The sequence below is a fragment of the Quercus robur genome, chromosome 3 (genome assembly GCF_932294415.1).
Source record: "Quercus robur chromosome 3, dhQueRobu3.1, whole genome shotgun sequence".
In the NCBI taxonomy this organism is placed as follows: domain Eukaryota; kingdom Viridiplantae; phylum Streptophyta; class Magnoliopsida; order Fagales; family Fagaceae; genus Quercus; species Quercus robur.
The window spans coordinates 66,945,288-66,966,690 of record NC_065536.1 but is presented as its reverse complement, the minus strand read 5'-3'; the positions used below and the strand labels follow the sequence as shown (position 1 = coordinate 66,966,690).

The 21,403-nt window shown below is 34.2% G+C and overlaps 1 protein-coding gene, 2 long non-coding RNA genes and 1 pseudogene across 5 annotated transcripts; 2 read left to right on the top strand and 2 right to left on the bottom strand.

Annotated features, from left to right (window-relative positions):
• The first annotated feature begins 440 nt into the window (after positions 1-440).
• LOC126716453 (uncharacterized) lies at positions 441-2,895 on the top strand. Its single transcript, XR_007652133.1, has 2 exons — positions 441-884; positions 2,528-2,895. It is a non-coding gene; the product is annotated as an uncharacterized LOC126716453 (long non-coding RNA).
• Positions 2,896-7,202: 4,307 nt separating this feature from the next.
• On the top strand, positions 7,203-12,234 carry LOC126719008 (probable disease resistance protein At5g66900; annotated as a pseudogene).
• A 1,142-nt stretch (positions 12,235-13,376) lies between these two features.
• Positions 13,377-18,175, bottom strand: LOC126719007 (senescence-associated carboxylesterase 101-like). Of its 3 annotated transcripts, none has more exons than XM_050421479.1 (4): positions 18,019-18,175; positions 17,469-17,866; positions 14,601-15,137; positions 13,377-14,321 (listed from the first exon to the last, which is right to left on the bottom strand). In XM_050421479.1, the coding sequence occupies exon 4, from the start codon at positions 14,259-14,261 to the stop codon at positions 13,497-13,499; it is 765 nt and encodes a 254-aa protein (XP_050277436.1). In that variant the 5' UTR covers positions 14,262-14,321; positions 14,601-15,137; positions 17,469-17,866; positions 18,019-18,175; the 3' UTR covers positions 13,377-13,496. The 3 variants fall into 3 exon arrangements, with proteins under 3 accessions (XP_050277436.1, XP_050277437.1, XP_050277438.1); XM_050421480.1 differs by having other exon boundaries at positions 13,377-14,278; XM_050421481.1 differs by having other exon boundaries at positions 13,377-14,223.
• A 550-nt stretch (positions 18,176-18,725) lies between these two features.
• Positions 18,726-19,088, bottom strand: LOC126716452 (uncharacterized). The gene is made up of 2 exons (XR_007652132.1): positions 18,859-19,088; positions 18,726-18,768 (listed from the first exon to the last, which is right to left on the bottom strand). It is a non-coding gene; the product is annotated as an uncharacterized LOC126716452 (long non-coding RNA).
• Between the last annotated feature and the right edge of the window lie 2,315 nt (positions 19,089-21,403).

Below are 21,403 nucleotides of genomic sequence, written 5' to 3'. Positions count from 1 at the left end.
TTAATGTGTTGTATTATAAAATAAAAATTGAAATGTTAGGTATATTGTAAAGTAATATAGTATAATTGATAAAGTAATTTTTTGAAATGGTAAAATAAAATACGATAGAATTTTCTCATGGAATACTTTTAGCTCAATAAAGACAACCCTTCCTTTACCACAATTGTCCTCCTTTACAGTGTTCTCAAAATATTAAACAACCGTCCATTTGGGTACCCCAAAAAAAAAAAAAAAAAAAACCGTCCATTTATTCGTACAAGTAATCACAGTAGTTTAACCCCTAAATATATATATGGACAAAGATTTCCTGCACACAAGGTTGCAGCAGTTGCTGCATACAGGGACAGATGTCAAACAAAAAAAGAGACACATGTGCAAGGTCATGTGCAACGCACATGACCAATACTAAGAGAAAACTTCTGTCAACTCTTACGTTATGGCCTGTTTGGATGTTAAAAAAAGGAGGGGGAGTAGAGTAGAGGGAAGGAGAGTAATTCATTTACTTTGTTTGGAAGTTTTTTAAGGAAGGAGGGGGAGGGATTTGGAGGGGTTTGGAGGGGTTTCAACTACCTCCAACCCCTCATTTTTAATTCCCCCAAATTGGAGAGATTTGGAGGGAGAGTAAAGCACATAAATTATTAAATATGTAAATTACCTAATTTACCCTTATTATATTAAAAAAATTACAAGGCATTTTAACGTTAAAAAAAAAAACACTGTAACCCTCAAGGTCTCAGTTCTCTCAAGCTCTCTGTGTTCTCTGTGTTCTCTCAAGCTCTCTCGGCGCTCAAGCTCTCTCGGCTCTCTTAGCTTACACTGGCTCTCTCTCTCTCTCTCACAACTTCTTCACTGTTCTCTCTCACGCCTACCATTCTCTCACAAAGGTAAACTCTATTTTTAATTTCTGCTTCATGGGTTTCTTTTAAGTTGAATCAAATAACTATGTTCTTAAAATTGTGATTTTATTGGGTAATTTCTTATTAATTGTGATTTTATGGGGTAATAACATGTTATTTGTGGGTGGGTTTCGGATTTGAGGGCTTTTTTTTTTTTTTTTTTAATTTTAAAGTTTCAAAGTATTGCTCATAACGTGTTTGATAAAGTGCTTGAGTGAGTCTAGATTGTGAACTTGCATAAATAATAGCTTAGTGTTTATAGCATAAATAATAGCTTAGTGTTTATAGCTTAGTGTATCCGAATATGACCAAGAAGTACAAGATCGAGTTCTCTGGGTGTGGATGCAATGGAATCATCAATCACCAAACTAGTTTCGTGAGAGCTAGGTCTTTCTTGGTCTTTGCTTTCTTGCTTTGGCTTTTGCAGTAATAGAACAAAAATCAATTGCATTTTCTTGATGTTGATTCTTGTAAAGATGAGACAATTCTTTGTGTCTATAATCAGAATCTGGTTTTAGGGTTAAAGTGTTTGATAAAAAGAATTCAATGAAAATACAGGTTTATGTTTCACAGAAAAAGGTTTGTTAATGATTTGTTGAGTGTATATGGTCATATGGTTGAGTTTGGCTACCCAAAGATTTGAATGGTTCTGTCTAATGTTTGGTCTCTGGCACATTTGTTCTAATGCATGTGATATTTGATTTGATAAGTGTGTGTGTGTGTGTGTGTGTGATTAGCATTTCAACAAACCAATTATGGTAATCCAAAATTCCAATTATCCAGGCTTTCAACTGTTATTGCGTGCTTATATTGGGAATAGTAAATCCTAAAGATCAGATTGAAATGAAAGCTATGAGCATGAGGTGCATATAACCATTAACAGTACTCATAAAATGGGAAGCTCCCTATTTGTAGTTTTTTGCCCAAATTGCTAGTTTGTGAGCTGCAAAATTTCCATCATGGTGACTTGAAGGAACTTTGCCATTAGTAAAATGTTATGTCTCAAATCTGATACCAACTATGTGCCTTTTATAAGTAATTTAGTGAGCCAGTGATGAAGCAGAAGTAGAGGAGCTATTGAATGCTCTTACAGGAGTCTTCAAGGTCATTGTCAGAGTGTCAGTCTAGCTCCTAAACTTCCTTCTCAAATAGTCCATGAGTTTGATGTTAATTCAATGTTTTTGTTTGCATTTTATAAAAAAAAAAAGTGTTTGTTTGCAATTTCAGAACAATTGTATTATGCTGAAAGATTTGTGTACGCGTATGGTTTTGTGTTGGTATTGTAATTGTGAGCCTTTTTTATGATTTTTTTTTTTGGTTGTTGATAATGTATTGAAATTATTTTTTCTTTTTGAAATTTCTTGTCCCGAAACCAGAAAGAAAAAAAAAAAAAAATAGTGGCAAGAATTGGTATTGGTGGACCAAGTTTGGATACAGTGCTTGTCAATTTGAAAACTTTGTCTGCTTACATTGTCATAGCTCATTGTAACAGTGTTTTTGTTAATTCAATGTTTTTGTTTGCATTTTATAAAAAAAAAAAAATGGTCATAGCTCATTGTAACAGTGTCCTTTTTTTAGTGGCTTGAAAACTTTGTCTGCTTACATTCATTTTTATGCTTTTCACTTCTTAGTTGTCAGGCATGATACAATGTCATATGAGGCCTTTAATTCAAAAATTGGCTGTACTGCCAATGCTCACAATCTCTTGAGCTTGCCTTCATTATTGCTGAGCGCCTAAGGAGGAGGATCACATCACCGCAAGCTCTTGCCCTCTAGGCTTCTACAGTGAGGCTTTAAGAGCCCACCAATGTGCTCTTTTTCTTACGTTAATAGCAGTTATATTAGCATTAACACTATTGGATTTTCAGTTATTTATGTTGTGTATTGTGTGTATACTAAAAGGAAGAGTGATGGTTTGAGACACTATGAAATCACAGGGGAATAAATGGATAACAATTTATTTATTCCATAAGAATATAAGATATGATTGCATTTTATTCTTGGTTATGTGGTCTAGATAGTACAGTTAAAAGTAATTTCAAAGCTTATTATTTCAGATTTTTCTTATTTGAGATACCATTCAATTGATTCTAAAAATAAAGAATAGATATTTTTTATTAACCAAAACTCTTATGCTTCAATGTCATTGTAAGCCCTTGCCATAATATTCAACCTGGTGGGATGGCTGTGATTATTGAAATAGTCAAAATTCAATATTTTGTTGATTTTTTCAGTAAACAAACAAACCAAACATTTTTTTTCTTATTTTAATTATTATCAATTAAAGATGGTTTTTTTTTTAATATAATAAAAAAGTAGAAAAAATATTTAATCATATACTAATGTTGATTATTTAATTCACATAAAAAAATTATCAAAAAAAAAAAAATACTAACAAATTAATCATAAATCAATGTTGCAAGTTCATTTTCAAATAGGGGTAAATTTGTCTATTTTAATCATTTCCTTTCCTCTCCATCCTAATTTTTAAAACATCCAAACAAGGGGAAGGGCTAATTACTCTCTTCCCCCTTACTAATTTTAAAAACATCCAAACAAGGTGGAGGGGAATCATTCCCCTCTACTCTCCTCCCCTCTACTCTCCTCCCCACTACTCTCCTCTCCTCTACTCCCCTCTACTCTCATTCCTCTCAAAACTTCCAAACAGGCCATTAATGACTTCTATCTCTCTCTCTAGTCTCTCTCCCTCAAGTACACGGCAACAATTAAAACTCTCTTCAAAACCCCTTCAACACCTCCCTGTCTCGCACATGCACGACAATGATGGCACCCCTCTCTCTCTTTATCTTCAAAACCATCAACGCCTCTTTCCTCTCTCTCTTACATCCTCCATCTCCTTTAGGTCGGATCTTGACACGATAATCAGGCGAAGAAGAGCCGAATCTGAGGACGAGCATAATGGACTTGTGGGTGAGGGTTAGGGCCACGAGCCAACCCTCCTTCCCGGCCCAACCAAGCTCAGCTCCTCTCACGCAATGCAACCCAGATCCATAACATTGGTGCTCTAGTTCCGCCTCAATATTTTAGTTTCATTTTCCCCTTTTCTAGATTCTGGACTATATATACTTATCAATACTTCTTTAAAACTTGTTAGAGATATATATTAACAAAACTAAAACTATATCCCACACATTGATTGGATTGGATTGGAGCAATATTGCTGAGAAGAAAAGGGGGAAAGTAGAGAACACTGTTTCAATGCTTTTGATTCTTCTTGAAATAATCAATACTCTTCTTTTTAAGTTCTGGGACAATTTTTCATTTTATGGGAAAGGTACACTTCATTTGCTTTACTATTGCTATTTTATGGTTTTTTTTTTTTTTTTTTGGAGATTGAAGCTGAGAACTTTGTAGTGGGCCTTTTTGTGGTTAAAGTGGGTTGGGCTGCCTCCTGCGGTATTGGGTCCGAGTATTCTGAGTAAGGAAGTTGAGACCGGTCCAACTGCAACTCAATTTGGTCCGGCTTGTGCGCAAACTATGTCTCGTCTGCCAGGAGCACGCTTACGGCGGGCAGAACGTGGTGCTTTATCCTCTGTTTCTGCCGCATAAGTAACTTTTCTCCAGTTTCTGCCGCAAAAGGAATTTTTTCTCTAGTTTCTGCCGCAGGACTAACTTTTTTGCTATGTAGCAAAACTTCCTACCGTGCGATAAAGCTTCCTGCTGTGCAGTAAAGTTTTCTGCTGTGCATTAAAGCTTTCTGCCGTAAAGCCTTCTGCTATGCAATAAAGCTGTCTGCTGTACTTTAAAGCTGTCTGCTGTGCTTTAAAGCCTTCTGCCGTGCAGTAAAACCTTTTGCAATGTGAATGACTACTCTTTGTTTTTACTGCAGAAATACTTTTCTACTTCATACACATAAACAAATTTAAAGCCCAAAGAAAATACCCATCAAACAAATGTTAGTTTAAATGGGTTAGCATATTCTCAAATATAGACATACATATATGAGTATATATACTTATACATATTTACATATACATATATAAAATATATTTTGCAGAACATGAGAAACAAGATATATGTATATATATACTTATGGCAGGATAATGATTAGTTTGTGTCAACAAGTAAACACGTAATAACAAATAAAGAAGAAAGCTTCCGCAGAAAAGGTTTAGCTAGTATAATAGCCAACACGGTACAGATAATGAAAAGGTGCTACAGCAGAATAACTAGTACAAACAGTAAAGATACCACAGCAGGACAATTGATGCAGCAGACGTGATAAAAACGTTCTACGGCAGGATGACTAAATACAGCAGATATAATTTATAATGAGAGAAATCAGATATATTTGCAATCAAAATCAAGTATTGAATATTCCCATAGAATAAGTAAACCAAGAAAGAACCCAAACCCCAACTTGAACAACCTTGTTATAGGCTTTTGCCATTAAAGTTGTGCATTTTGGAGAATAGGCCTAAATGGCTACTAGCTATTACTTTTGGGGACATCAAAGAGTGGATTTGCTAAGAGGGAGGGAAAAGATGGTCTATTGATGCATGCCCCTATTCCTGCCGTATTTTCTCTCTTTGTTTTACCACTTTCTTTATTTCTCTACGTTCTTTCTTTACTCTTAGTTTCTTATTACTCTCCTGCCGTGGGTTGTTCCCCCTTTTTGGTCTTTCCTTTTCCTGGGTACCTCTCTCTGGGTACTCTCTTACCATGGGTTTTCCTCCCTTAAGTGCTTCCCTCCATTGGGTCTCTCTCTTTCGGTGTTTTTTCTCTCTTCCCCTGTTTTTCTTTTTCTTCCTCTGTTTTTCCTCCTCCCATTTCCTCCCTTTTTTCTGCCTGGTTACCTTCCTTTTATAGCAAACTGATTCAATGGGATTTCTCCCTTTTACCCCTAGGGCTTCACCAACTGTTTTTGGTTTGTGGTGGGCATCCTTTCAAGATTACCCACTCACCCATTGGTTGCCCAGACCACTGCCATTGTTCAGTTCATGTCTGCTGCACCACTAACCATTTCACGACAAAATTCCCTTTTGTTTGTTCCTGCTGTATACCTCTACCTCACTACCTAGCTCTATGGCATGCATCAGATGGTCCCAACCATTTATTACTTCTTTTGGGTAAGATACCATCCCAGCAAGATATCTTTTCCAAAAGAAGTTACGGCAGGAAACCAAATATAGTCCCCCTTTTCCCCCCACCACCAAACCACGCCCTCTGAATCCCCTTGACCGTGGGCCCACCTCCCTTGTATTGGCTGGGTACAGGTTGGTGGTGCTCCGGCCCTTTTGTGCTTGCTCCACTGTCTTCTGTGTTTGTCTCCCACGCTGTTTCTGCCGTAGCATATTAGCTTTGTTTTGGTCTGCTGCGTGTTTTGTCTTATTTCTTCACGCGTTTCCTGCTACGTTTGTCATTTTCCTTTGGTTTGGCTTTTCTTTCCTTCACGTGATTCCTGCTGCTGACACTTCCTGCCGTTCCTTGTTTCTTTTCATCGTGCTTCTTCATATCAGTTTTCACGCCTATCCTTTTATACAAAAGAATTTGGGCCTTTGTGGGCCAGATAATGTTGACTGGATCAAAAGGGTCTTGGGCCCAATTTGTCTTTGTCTGCCGAAGCCATTTTGCCAGGGAACTGTATTATGCGGCAGATCTGTATTCTGCGGTAGATTTGTATTCTACGGCAGATTTGTGTTTTGCTGTAGATTGCTTTCACTTGCACTTATTTCTTTGGACCTTTCTTGCTCTTTGGTCTTCTTGGTGGGCCTTTGGGCCTTACTTTTTCATTGGGCTTTCTTCCTCATGAGCTTTTGGATATGGATTTGCAAAAATGGGCATCAACAAACATTATCTAGAGAAGGTCTTCATGTTGGCTGAGGGGAGGGAATAGTGGAGACATGGTCAGTGGGATCGGCAACCTGAGCATGTGGCAGGGGTTTTTTGGATGGAGTTTCTAATAAGAACGAAGGTTGAGGATGAGAGAGAGAGAGGCATTGAAGAGGTCTTGATGAGAGAGAGAGAGATTTGTTACCATGTACTTGAGAGAGATCATTAACATTAAGAGTTGACAGAAGTTTTCTCTTAGTATTGGTCATGTGTGTTGCACATGATCTTGCACATGTGTCTCTTTTTTTTGTTTGACATCTGTCGCTGTATGCAGCAACGGCTGCAACCTTGTGTGTAGGAAATCCTTGTCCTATATATATATATATAAAAAAGAAACTTCCACCCAAGTACTGAAGGTGAAGTACCACGGTCAACGACAAAAAGTACTTACTCGGAAACTCCAGAAAATATATCTTACTCGTTACTCATACTGGACGGCTTGACAATAGCCACTCGTAAACAGAACGAAGCATAAATTCTTCTTCTTCTTCTTTCTTTTCTCATATTGTTTTGCATCAAAGCTGAGAGAAGAACAAATTGAAGAGCTTTGAGATCAAAGCTAGCTTCTTGATCGTTCTCTCTGCACTTTCATTTGTTTGAATGAAAATCTAATTCATCCAGGCAAAAAAATTGGTGTCCATTCTTTTTATTGTTGTTGTTCGTATAGTTCAGTAGATAGATCTGGTATTGTAGTTCTTTCTTAATTGAGGTTCCAAAAAGATATGCCAGATCTTGCTGCAGAGGGTGCTGTGGGGGCAGCTTTTGGAGTGGGATTTGGTAGTTTGCATGATGCAGTTAAGCACGTGGTAGGCCGAATCATCACGTTCAAGTCGGAACTCAAACGCTTAGAATCCACGCTAGATGGCGTTGCAGCAAAGGTCCGAGAAATAAAAGAATTAAGCCAAGCTCTTAATTTCCCAGAAGAGGAAACAAAGGGCTTGATCGAACAAATGAAGAAGGGCACGGAGCTGGTTGACAAGTGCTCCAAAATCAAGCTTTGGAACTACTGTTTCAAAGCCTATTCTTATTCGAGCAAACTGTCCAAGTTAAACGAGGATATTGAAAAGTTCTGTCAGGTTAATTTGATAGTGCAGAACACAAGGAATGGGTTGGAGACATTGAGCTTGGTGATTCAGAACACAGAGATTGGGTTGGAGGCTTTGACGGGGGTGAATCAGAACACAAGGGTTGGGCTGGATACTTTGGCCGAGGTGAATCACAACACGACGATTGGGTTGGAGACTTTGGCCGAGGTGAATCACAACACGAGGATTGGGTTGGAGGCCTTGACTGAGTTAAATCAGAACACAACGATTGGGTTGGAGACTCTGGCGGATGTGAATTACAACACGAGGATTGGGTTGGAGACATTGGCTGAGGTGAATCACAACAAAAGGATTGGATGGAAGACATTGACGGAGGTGAATGAGAACAAAAGGACTTTGGATCTTGTTTTGAAGCATGTGGAGAGTCAGAATTCAGACATGAAGAAGAAATATGGGTTTTCGTGTGCGGTTCCTAAACTCAGGGATTATATTGTTGGGTTTGATTTGCATTTGAAGGAGTTGAAGAGGGAGCTGTTGAAGGAAGAGGTGTCTGTGCTTATAGTGACTGCTCTTGGAGGTTGCGGGAAGACCACATTGGTCAAAATGCTTGGTTGGGATGAGCAAATTATAGGTACTTTTTTTCAAATGAAAATATGTCTAGTGAATACAATTTTTTTTTTTTTTCATTTTTGTTTTTCCAACTACTAACATGTCTTGATCTGATTGGTTGGTACTTTTATGTTACATAATAAAAGTGATCGACACTAATGAACCCATTTTGAATTATTATGAAAATGTTGTGTTGGTAACATTTTTCTTTAAAGAAACATGAGCAATACTTTCATTTTAGTTATATATATAATGATAGTATTAGTATGTGGATACACTATAGTAAAAGTAAATGGTTAGGTCATTTAAAAACAAAATAGATAGAGAACTTTATTGATGAATCTTTAAATGTACAATTGCTTGATTATTTTATGTTTAACCATAATTGGAACAAACGGAAATACTTTATTCAAACAGAAGATTCCAATTTATGCAAGTGAATTGAACTATGTTTTGAAACAAATATTTGGGCCATTAGGTAAGATGTAGTACGACATTGCTAATTGTATTCATTCTTTTGTTTTAGTCCTTACTCAATTGCCATAGCAGTGCTTTTGGCATATTTCATCTTTTAGAATTACTGCCTTGAGAAGAGTAGTGATAAAGAAAAGATAAGGATAAAAAAAAAAAAAAAAAAAAAAAATTTCTTATATTCATAATTGGTGTAGTTTTCTAGAAAATTGCTTTTGCTCACTTCTTACCCTGTGTTGGGAATGGGAATTTTGTTTATTTCACTTCATTATGCATGTAGACGTATAATGTTATTAGACATGAACTATGCCTTGGTGGCAGCTTTCTAACTACATTGTGTTGGATAGGCAAATATATGGGCAATATATTTTTTGTCAACGTTTCAAAAACTCCCAACCTGAAGGTCATTGTACAAAACCTATTTAGTTATATTGGTGATGAGTACCTTGAGTTTCAAAGTGATGAAGATGCAATTAACCAGCTGGAGCAACTGCTGAATCAAATTGGTCAACCCATATTGTTGATCTTGGATGATGTCTGGCCTGAATCTGAATCCCTTATTGATAAGTTCAAGTTTAATATTCCAAATTACAAGATTGTGGTGACTTCAAGAAAAGCATTTTCAAGATTTAAGTTTACATTTAAATTAAATCCATTAGATCAAGAAGATGCAATGAGACTTTTTTGTCACTCAGCATCAATGCAAGATGGGAGCTCTTACATACTAGAAGAAGATATGGAAAAGGTACTTTGTCAGTATATATATAAAAGAAATATGGTTAATTTTGTTTGTACATTTGCCTTTTGGGTTAAGGTGTGCATATGACCAAAGATATACATTCTATTTTTGGGTTGATGGATCCATATACCATATATACTTGCCCAAATCATGTTTTCATACTTGCACATGCATTATATTTAAGCTTGTTTGTTTTGTTTCCGGCAAACCAATTGTCCCCAAAACCCTTTTTTTTTTTTGAGAAAGAATTGTCCCCAAAACTTGAGTGAAGACAAGGGAAAAGAAAGAAAAAAAGTCATAAAAAAGGCAATTTTCACATTTCCGAACAAACAGTGGTTTAGCGTTTGGACCAAAAACAGTCTTGACCAATATTACCCTTGTAACCTATGGACAAGAACTAATTTTATTTGGTTCCTTGAATTGCAGATAGTAAGATACTGTAGGGGGTTGCCAATAGCCCTTGAAGTGATTGGTGGTTCACTCTGTGGGCAGCCTGTAGAGGTTTGGCAAAGTGAAGTAATGGGATGGTCTGAAGGTCATTCTATTTTTGACTCTGATAATGAGGTGCTTGCTTGTCTCCAAAAATGTCTAGACTTTTCTGCTAACAAGATCATCCTCAAAGAGTATTTCATGGACCTAGGTTCATTTCCTGAAGACCAAAGAATCCCTGCTATTGCCCTCATTGATATTTGGACAGAATTACATGAACCAAGCAAGAATGATGTCCGTGCTATTGCTAATTTGCATGAACTCAACAGTCGGAATTTGGCTAGTCTTGTAATGAAAAGGTTTGTTCAGACTTCTGATTTCTAAAGTGTGATTTTCTTGTAGGATAAGCTCTTCATTTGATCATTTCTAGTCGCTAGTTGTGATGAGATATCTCTATACATGACCTAAGGCCCAAAATATTGCATTATGTCTTCTAGCTTGATCAACTTCTGGCCACAATTGATAATATATATATATACACACCAAGGATGCTAAAGGTGATTATTTAAAAGAGAAAAAAGGAATTTTAGATCAAACGATAAACAATAAGGGATCCAATTACTCTGCCCAATAAAAGAGGGGAATTTCAACTTTTAGTAGTCTATACCTTTTTGCTGCTTATCTTATAACCGTTTGATTTTAATTGGTACAGATAGAAACTGATTGTCTCAATCCATGTCTTTGTTATCGAATCCACAACTAAGTTCAATTGCCATAGAATGTATATTTTTCTTATGTGAGGACTGAAGAATTTGAATCTCTTATAAGCTTTTACTTTTGGTCATTCACCAGGAAAGATGCAGAAGAGGTCAGTTACTATTACAATGAAGAATTTGTCACCCAACATGATCTTCTTAGGGAGCTAGCTATCCAATTGAGCAGCTAGAAGCCAATAATAGAAAGGACAAGACTGATTGTGGACATCAGGGAAAACAATCTACCAGACTGGTGGATGAAACCACAACATATCAATGCACGCTTATTATCTATCTCTACTGGTTGGTACATTTTTCTCTCTAACAAAGGCACACACCCAGTAACCTACTAACGAGTATCTTGTCACACCATATGGAATTTTTTTTTTTTTGCAGATGGGGAGTTTTCGTCAAGTTGGTGCAACATTCAAGCACCTGAAGTTGAGGCTTTAATTCTGAATATTCGAACAAGGAATTACACCTTACCTGAGTTTGTGAAGATTATGGATAAACTCAAGGTTATAATTGTCACTAATTATGATTTCTTTCCTGCTGAATTAAGTAATTTTCAGCTACTCAGTTCTCTCCACCATCTAAAGAGAATTAGATTAGAGAAGGTTTCAATTTCTTCCCTTTGCAATACCCTTGTAGAATTGAGGAGTTTGAAGAAATTATCTTTGTTTATGTGCAATATTGATCAAACTTTCGGGAATTCTACTATACAAGTTTCAGATTCATTTCCAATTCTAATGGAAATAAACATTGACTATTGCAATGATTTGGTGGAATTGCCTACATGGTTGTGTGAGTTTCTCCACCTAAAAAAACTCAACATCACCAATTGTCATAAGTTATCTGAATTGCCTGAAGAAATCGGAAAGTTGGTGAATCTAGAAGTGCTAAGGCTTAGGTCTTGTATTGAATTGTCAGAGTAGCCAGAATCAATCAGAAGCCTCCATAAGTTACGCATTCTTGACATATCTAACTGCATAAGTATTATCAAGTTGCCACAACACATCGGTGAGTTGCATAAATTGAAAGAGTTACACATGAAAGAGTGCCTAAGATTGCGTAAGCAGTTGCCATCATCAATTATTGAGCTCAAGGAGTTGAGGCTTGTGGTATGTGATGAAGAGAGGGCCAAGTTATGGGAGCCTTTTGAGGAATTCTTCTCCAATTTAAAGGTAATTGTGGCTAAGAAAGATATCAACTTGAAGTGGCTTACCAAATCATGATTCTAGGACCTATTTCTTCTTGAAATTTTTTGTAAATTTCATCATTTTAGATTGTTCTCTTCCATTTTTTTTTTTTGTAATGATTATGAAACTAGTAGCTTAGTAGACCAGAACAAGAATATATTTTTAAGAGTTGCAGTTTTACATATGATAATGTACCCTTTAAAAGTATTGAGAAAATTTAGGGTTGAGGGTTGTGAATGTGATTGTTTTCGTTGTGTATGGTGAAATGGAAAAAGAACTTGTAAACAATGTGACATCGATTTTTTTAGTTCTTTTTTTATTTATATATATATATATATATATAAAATAAAAATAAAAATAAATCCTTGATGGTTTTGTAAAGCGCAAGATGAAAGAGTTTTTTTTTTTTTAATTAATAGTTTAATACATTAAAATAAAATATTCTTATTGGGCGAAATTGTTTCTTAATATGGCTAATCCTAATATATGATATTGAGCTTTTCAAAAAATAAATTATACAATATATTCCAAAGATACAACCTAATTAAACTAGTTCAGACTAGGGGTGGCAAAATTGGACACGACTCGCTAACCTGACATGACACAGCACGAAATTAGTAGGTTATGGATTGAGGCTTAATGGGTTCGTGTCATATTTAGGTTGACACGATTGACCCGTTTAATAAACGGGTTGGGTTAGTGTCCATCACATGAAACTCGTTTGACCCATTTAATTAAATGACATTTTACAAATATACCCTTCAAACTCTAGGTATATAAACTTATTAGTTGTTGTGATTTATTTTCTTTGACATATTATAATTGATTATTTGTGACATTGAGATATGCTTTAGTTTTGAATGATTATTTGTGATACAGTTACTCATTAGTTTTGAATTTTATATTAAAAATGTTTATTTCTTTGATTTTTCATAATTCATATCAATTTGGTTAATACTAAAATTAGTTTTTTTTTTTTTTTGATAAAATCTGATAAATAGGTCAACATGACTAACCCGTTTAATAAATGGGTTGTGTTAAGGTTGAGGAATTCTGACCTGTTTAATAAACATGTCGGGTTAGGGTTGACATATATAATTGAATACTTATAAGTTGACACGACACGAACTTGACACATGAACATGAATCACCACCTCTAGTTTAGACCCCAAATTTATTGAATTACAAACACGAGAAAAGCCTCACGCGGCTTGTAACTTCAAGTTTATGAATCCATTTCAGTTGTAGAAGGATTGTGGGGGTGAAATTAAGACTCTAGGGTTTAGCAAAACATGAATGGTCTTATTGAGGAGAATTATGCTCATCCAAAATGTTCTCAAATACATCGAAGTATCCAACCCAAGAATGGCATAAAAAAGTTGAAAAGATGATTTTCTTTAATTTACAATCTATTAGGGAATGGCTTCAAAATACCATAAATGTTTGAAGGGAAGTGCACACATAATTATTGAAAAATGTGATCAAAATCATATAAACCTTCAGGGAATCACCAAGCGGCACTTAGCGTACTTGTCGTAATTCTCTTTATTATTCATTAAGCCAGTGAGATGTGAACGATAAAAAGTTCCCTTAATCTCTCTATACTCTCTCCACCATGTCATGAAGTTGCTCCCAGGTAAGAAAATCTCAGAAGATACTGCATAATTTTTCATCAAACCGTATACATAGTTTTCAAACTCAATCAATTTGTTTCTTTCTTTCTCCATATCATTTGATTCTCCGCTACTCAGCAATTTGCTTGAAATGCGAGCCTCCTCAACATGTGCCCAAAAGCAAGAATCCTTTGTCAGACTTGACGCCACATTTTGTTTCTTCAATTCATTTGGACCACTTGAAGGTTTCTCTGTTTCTTTCAGCAATTGCTCCAATATTATGTAACGTTTTGACCTTCCTTGATTTATGTAGTCTTGTTTGCCTGCCTTGTAGTAATCAGCTATGTCCAGTGGTTCAATCATCCTTCGGTGATTTGTTCCCCCGGAGAGTGAATGGGTATGAAGGGAGGCACCTACTGTCTGAGGCCTTTTCTCTGCTTGATCAACCATTTCTTCCCAGTAACATGTGAGGCATCTCATATACTCTACCACCTTAATATCACTCGTATCAAGTTTATTCTTGTATCTATCATAGTATCCAACTCTCTTGTCCTTAGACACCTTCTTATACTGTTCTAGATAGGCCATATACACTTTAATGTCATTCAACCCCCTGGTGGGATCAAAAGCCTGTTCGTTTAAAATTGCCATAATTTTTGCCCGTTTTTCTGTCTTTGTAATGATAATGTTGATGTCAACGTTTTGTTGTTGCTGCAATATATAACTTGTAAAAATGAGTTGGGCTAGAAGGGGAGTTTTGAGACATCACAAGGAAAAAGACAAATATTTCAAATTGTAGTAATGTTTATCCATGTAAGAAATAGTAAAGGCTTTGGTTAGTTATTAATACTTAATTCGTAAGTATTTCATTCATTACATTATTCTATTTAGTGTATTGCCTAGGTGTAACATTATCTGTACCATACAATGACATAGCTCAAATAAGCATTCTAATTATATATGATCCAAAAAGAGTTGTAACTGAGTTACCTGTGATTGCACCAGTCCGATTGCTACTAGTTGTGTAATAATGCCTACCTGTAATGGTGTTGTAGTCCAATCAATTAAGGATTCATGATCTGTAGTATCCTTGCAAATAGCCTTACGGTTGAGATCCTTCACAAATGTTCCATAGGACTCAAAAACTTTGTTAGGATCTTGATTTTCAGGAGTTCCTGAATTGGTTGCCGTCAACAACTCCAAAATGGTTTGATGGTCCTCAAAACAAGAACAACCCAACTTTGAACAGAAGAGAAATGTGCCAAATGGCTGGTAACCGTTAATTAAGACTCTGGGAACTAGATCCTAGTTTGAAACTACATGCAAAAAGCGAGAGTTCCATGCTGCATATTTAGATATGGCTTCTTGCAGATTCTCATCACCAATAAGGGGTGAACCAAAAGTGATGCAAAGTGGACCTTTGGTTTTTGAAAAATTGAATTTTTCTAGCAGTGATAAGGTGAACAAAGTAGCAACAGATCCTCCCAAAGAGTTTCCAGTGATAATTAATGGTTTGGAATTGTCAATCTGCATTATGATATGAATCTAATAGTGTTAATAACTAGTCTTGTCACATTCTCAAAGTTCAATAAAAATTACATAACATATTGTACACGTTGTTAATTGTTATTATGCATGTCATGGTAACCATGAATGTTAGTCACCAACTCCGTGTGATTCAAAGGAAATATAGACATACATTAATTATGTCAAAACTAATAAATATGACTTCCTAATGTATTCGAAGTATATAGCTTCAGCTCAGTGATACATTATCTAAACCTAATATTACTACCAAATTAAGTTTGCATAAATTAATATTAAAATCTTCATACTAATAAGAAATGCAACTTTTGAAATTAATCTTACAATAGCAAGTGGGGAGCTACTTGGAATGGTAGACAATTGTAGTAAAGATTTTACTCCTTTGAACCATATTGCACGAAAACTTACAATCTGACTAACATGTGAAAATAAGCTTGGAGATATTACCTTATTTGATTTGTTCCATTTGACGTAATCTTACAAATGCTCCAACTAAACTATATTTAATTTGGATATGATTCTCACAGAAACAAAAACCCCGCCCTAATTTGATTTACAATGTCAACTTGATTTACTATAGAATCTATTAGATTAAAGACAGCATAATACAATATAAAAAGAGATAAAATGTAAATATAAATTAAATTATAATGTCAAAAGTCATGAGTATGCAAAGTCAAAGAATATACTATTCGATAATAATTAATCATTCTTAACGGTTGACATCAAGAATGGAGAGGTGAATTGATTTACAATGTCAAAAGCCATGAGTATACTGAGTCAAGAATGAGACCATTGACATGGAAGAGAGCGAGTCACAGAGAGAGAGAGAGAGAGAGAGAGAGATATGAAAGAAACCCATTAGACAATGAACAAATCAAAATAAGACTACAGACCAAGTCAATCAAAATGAACAAAACTTACAATTTCAACGAACCTAATTAAGCACAAATATCATAATTTAATATTAAAAAACACAATTATAAAATAAAAAATAAAAAAAATCTTGAAATTGAGAATGCTAGAAGTAGAAAGCTTATGACATTGGAATTCTCTCTAGAACAGATATGTAAATGATTATACTCTATCTTGTTGACCTTTAAAAATCAAACTTTTAAAAAAGACATTATTAATTTAGGAGGATTGATAAAAGGAATAAGTTCCAAAAATTATCCTTTTTAATTTAAAAACATATAGTACAAAACAAAAGGACAAAAATCAGTATGCTGTTCTACCCAAAAAAAAAAAAAAAAAAAAAAAAAAAAACAGTATGTTGGAACATACTATAAATTATAAGATAGTGGACAGATAAAATTTAAGTAGGAAAATAGTTTTTTTTTTTTTTTAAAGAGAAAATTACAATACGCTGTTTACTTCGCAGTTCGAACCCTTTTCCCTCAAACTCTCATAACTCAAATCTTGCTCTTCATAAACTTCCAAGCACTCTGTGCATGACAATGTGTCAATTCCGCTACAAGGTCTTTGACAATGAGAGTAATAATTTTAAATATTGTATCATGATATTTCATAATATCTTGGAATGGATAATGAAAAATGATATCAATATATATCTTAAAATTGCGTCAAGAAATACCAACAAAAAAAATTTCAAATGCAAAAAGACCCCATTGGTTAGGTTTAGGTTGAGCCATCAATTTTGTATTATTTTGATTTTTGACTGGAAGTTTGAAAATTGTCCAAATAAACCCCTTTATTTGATTTTTGTTAACTATAATTAATTAAAAGAAGGGTTATATAGTGTGCACATGACCACTTAACACATCAATAACACAAAATTGGTCCCCCACCCCCACACCCCCCCCCCCCCCCCCAACTTAATGTATTGGGTTACGGATCAATATATTGGAAAAATACAGAAATCTATGAGAAAAATCGGAGTATTAAATAAATAATTAATAATCAAATATCAATCAATCCTCACGAAAAAAATAAAAATAGTGGTTGTCATCTCAAATATTCACGAGATATTATTTTTGTCATACCGATTTTCACTTATCTGACATCATATCAAGGATATTTTTTAAAATTTAAATGTTGATAATTATTATTAACTAATAACAATAATAGTACTTGACAAATGAGTACTACCGTGTACCAACAACTCTGTTTCTAAAATCAATGAATAAAAAAAAGTAGCTTGTATCAGGCAGTTGGTTACTTATAAACTACGGTTGAATTAGAGACTTAACCGCTTGATCTTTTGCCAAGTTTACAAGTGCTATGACCAAAACTAAAAATTAATAATAATAAATAATTAAATAAAAAAAGATTTTTCAGAGTATAGAGAGGTACCTCAAATTTCGGGAGCACACCAAAAATGGATTTAAAAAGCTGAAATGCAGTTTCGTTAATGGAGAAACTTGGGTCATCTTTGGGTTTGTTTTTTTTGATTATCTGGGTCTTTGGGTCTGGGGCACAGGAAATCAAAGAAAGGAAAAGACCACTTAAAAGTTGAAGATGAAACTAAATTTCCTCCTCCACCACCCTGAACAGAGTCTTTGCTACTAGAGGGCCAGGTGAAAAACGCTATAATGGTATAGTTTGGTAGCTCATAAACTTTGAATCTCACGAAGGAAGATGGTCCTTCATTCCGGCTGATTTCTGTGTATAGACTCCAAATTGCAGTCCATGCATCGTGCAAGATATCAAGGGTCACCACGAAATTTGCCAACTCTAAACCACTGCTATACCTGCCATCATGACATGAATCATAGGAAAAATAAGCTAACAAATGATGATGCATCGAATTTCTTGGTCAAGAAACAAAGTTGAAAGGAAGAGGGAAAGAGCGAAGGAAAACAAAGACAAAACAAATAAGGAAAGAAGAAATGATTTGCGTTACAATTGAGTTTTGCTCATCCTCTCGATCTATTGCTTTGTTAGATCTGCTTTAGGAAAAGATCAGCCACAGGACTAGTTGTGCAACACTCTTTGCTAGTTATAACAATGATGAGAATCAAAGCCAATGTTAATCCATGGTCTGAGGACACAAACTTCGTAGGAAAAATTTGTTAAGTTTGCTAATGACTACTTTAGAAAAAATTTCTGGAGTACTACTATCCAATAGTCAATCGTAGCAAGTCATCCATGGGAAAAAAATTTTAAGTTTCCTAATGACTACTTTAGAAATTTTTTTTTGAAGTACTACTATCCAATAGTCAACATTTTTGTTCAGGCCTACATGTGATATACAACCATCATAAAGTAGATGTTGTGGGTTTAAATCATCATGAATCAAGTGAAATTGATAATTATATGATTTGCTCCCATTATTCTTTGGCTCTTGTCATTGGCTAATTTGGCTTGTTTTTCATTTCATGCTTAATCTCAAAGTTTTTTGTTGTTGTTGATAAATATGCTTAATCTCAAAGTTTTAAACCATTTTTAATTATCTTTGGTGCTTAATAATTCCATCGTCCAGGATTGACATAAACGTCAACACTACTGATATTCCAAATCTAATCCAATCAATTATATATTGAGATGGAATTTTTAGTCACAGCTTAATCATCTATCTTCGTAGGGGCAACCATGCGTTGGAAAGTGGTGTCTTCATCATCTATCTTCTCCTTTCCTTTCCCCCATTTCTTATCTGTTCAATCAAATCCATTTTTTTCTCTTTTTCACTATACTAAATATTACAAAATGATTTTCAAAGAAAGAAAGAAAGAAAGAGAGAAACCTTTAGGGTCGGTAAGATTGGTGTATTCGCGGACCTCTCTTCCTGCCATCTTTCTTTTTTCAAAACCCTTTGCTCTCCAATTACTCTCTTTATCCCCTTTAGGCTGTGGATTAGCTAGTTATACAAAAGAAGCAAATAAGTTTGAAAATTCGGGTTGTGTTTTCTTTGGTTTCTCTCAGTTTTATGAGTTTGTGATTTGTGTCTGGGTTTGAGGATTCTTCCACAAACCAGAATTTGGGGATTTTTTTTACAATATTACTTCGCTACCCTTCTTCTCTTCTGTTCTACCCTAATTTTATTTTATGCTTTTTGTATTTATACTAGTTTGGGTGGCATGTGCAAGTCACATGCTGCCCTTTCACATGCTGCCCCCGAGTAAGAAATTTAATATAGAACTTCTATTTAAAAAATTGTGAACTAAACAAGAGTCAAGTAGCTCTCAATCTTAGAAATTTAGAACTTGTGAACTAGAAAGTTCTTAAAGTAGTGACTTTTTATTTTTATTTTTATTTTTATATATATAGGAAAGTAGTGACTTTGATTGTGTAGAAAAGCAACGACTTGTTGAAAACGAAATAACAATTGAATTTCTTCTGTCTTTTTCCTTTTATGTGGCATGAAACCCAAATGAGATGTCCAATTCTTTTCATTAGAAAAGCCAAATTTATGGCAATTTCGTCACTTTCACCCGCCACTTGCACCTCACATAATTTCCACCATTTTTCTTCCGAGATAGTGATAGTGTGATACCTAGGAATGGCAACAAGCGGGTATCCTATTCCTTGCCCCCGCTCCACTTCTGCTTTGGGACGGTTTTTTCTTCTGCCCCATTCTAACAGGTTTATGTGGGTACCCATCTTGCCACACTCAATTTATATATATATATATATATATATATATAATTTATTAAAAGCTTACTTTGAGTATATTAAATTAAAACTCATAAAACATTAAAAAACAATTCTAACATAATAAAACATTCTCAAAGCATAACAATATAACAATTTAAGTAATAATAAATACAAAAACAATTCAAATGTAGAAATGCAACAATTAAAAAAAATATGAACAAAGTTAAAGTAAATATTAAAACATAAAAGTATAAATTTAATAATACTATATAAAAAAAAATCATAAATTTAAAGTTAGAATTCTAAAAATACTTATATGTCTTATAAAAAACCTATAATTTTTTTTAATTATTTAAATATAAACGGGGTGGGTGCGGGGGAAAAATGTTAACCCTCATCCCTGCCTTATTTGTTATGTGGGGTAGGTAAAACCCGTCCATTAAGGATGGGTGAGGTAGATACTCACATGTATTGGTTTAAATTGTCATCCCACATATATCTCTTTTATACCACATGTCTTTAACCAAAAAAAAAAAAAAAAAAAAATTTTGAACAAAAGCATGTTATTTACAAAACTATTATAAGATAAAGGGCTATAAATGAGCCGAGCCAAATATTAAAAGTTCAGACTTGTTCATTTAATTTTATTTCGAACACAAGTTGAGCTCGAACTCATCTTCAAACAAGATTACATGTCCAAGTTTAGTTCATTTACTTGCTGTAAATTTAAGATTGTTCACGAACTATTTGATTAACTTATTATTTTTCTATATATAGTAAAACCATAACTAACATGTCTTACTCCTCCATAAATTTTTGATTTTTTACTACAAATGCATGGTTTATGTTATGAATAAACCATAAATAATTGACAAACTTATATAACCCAATTATAAATCTATATAAATATATTTTCAGAAAAGTATACATATAAATATATAGTAATATATATATTTAATTTGAGTCATAATGTTTTCGAGCTTGTTTATGAATGCGTTATTATGTTTATGCTTGACTTGTTCAATAATCAAGTTTAAAGTTGGGCTTGAGCTTGGTTTGTTTAATAAATAAACAACATAAACAGACTTTTTCTTGAGCAAAGCTCTATTTGTTCATAAATAGCTTGATTCATATATAGTACTAATAAGATATTTCTTAGACATACACCTAATAGAAATCTCTCTTATTGGAGGGGGCAAAAAAGTAGAAGGAAGAATATAGCGTTAACCAACTCACAAGTTTTGTTGTCATACTAATTTGGCTTTTGTAAAATTCAATGTTTTGTTATTTTTACTCCTATTTTTTTTAATAGATACAATAAAATTTTAATCTATGACATCTATTTTATGATAATTATCCTTTATTATTAAGCCAAGATACCAGTTATTTTTTTGTATAAGCGGGGTTCAAATTCTAAATTCTTATGCAACGATAAAAAACTTTATTCAACTATCTATAACTTACTTTATTTTTACCATTTAATAAAAAGAAATTCAGATAATGATATATAAAGAATTCAACTCAAGACATTTTCTTTTTCCCTTTCACTTTTTCTTTTATCCCCATAACCAAAACCTTGTAACAAAAATATAATTTTTCCTATTTTTTCCACATCCTCCCCCGACCTAACTATATTACAAATTGCATTATATAAACCCTACCATTAATGTATCAATTGAACTGCTCCTTTCACT

Bases quoted from the DNA above. Each gene is read 5' to 3' on its own strand.
- LOC126719007 (XM_050421479.1), bottom strand. From the start codon at position 14,261: ATGGCAATTTTAAACGAACAGGCTTTTGATCCCACCAGGGGGTTGAAT.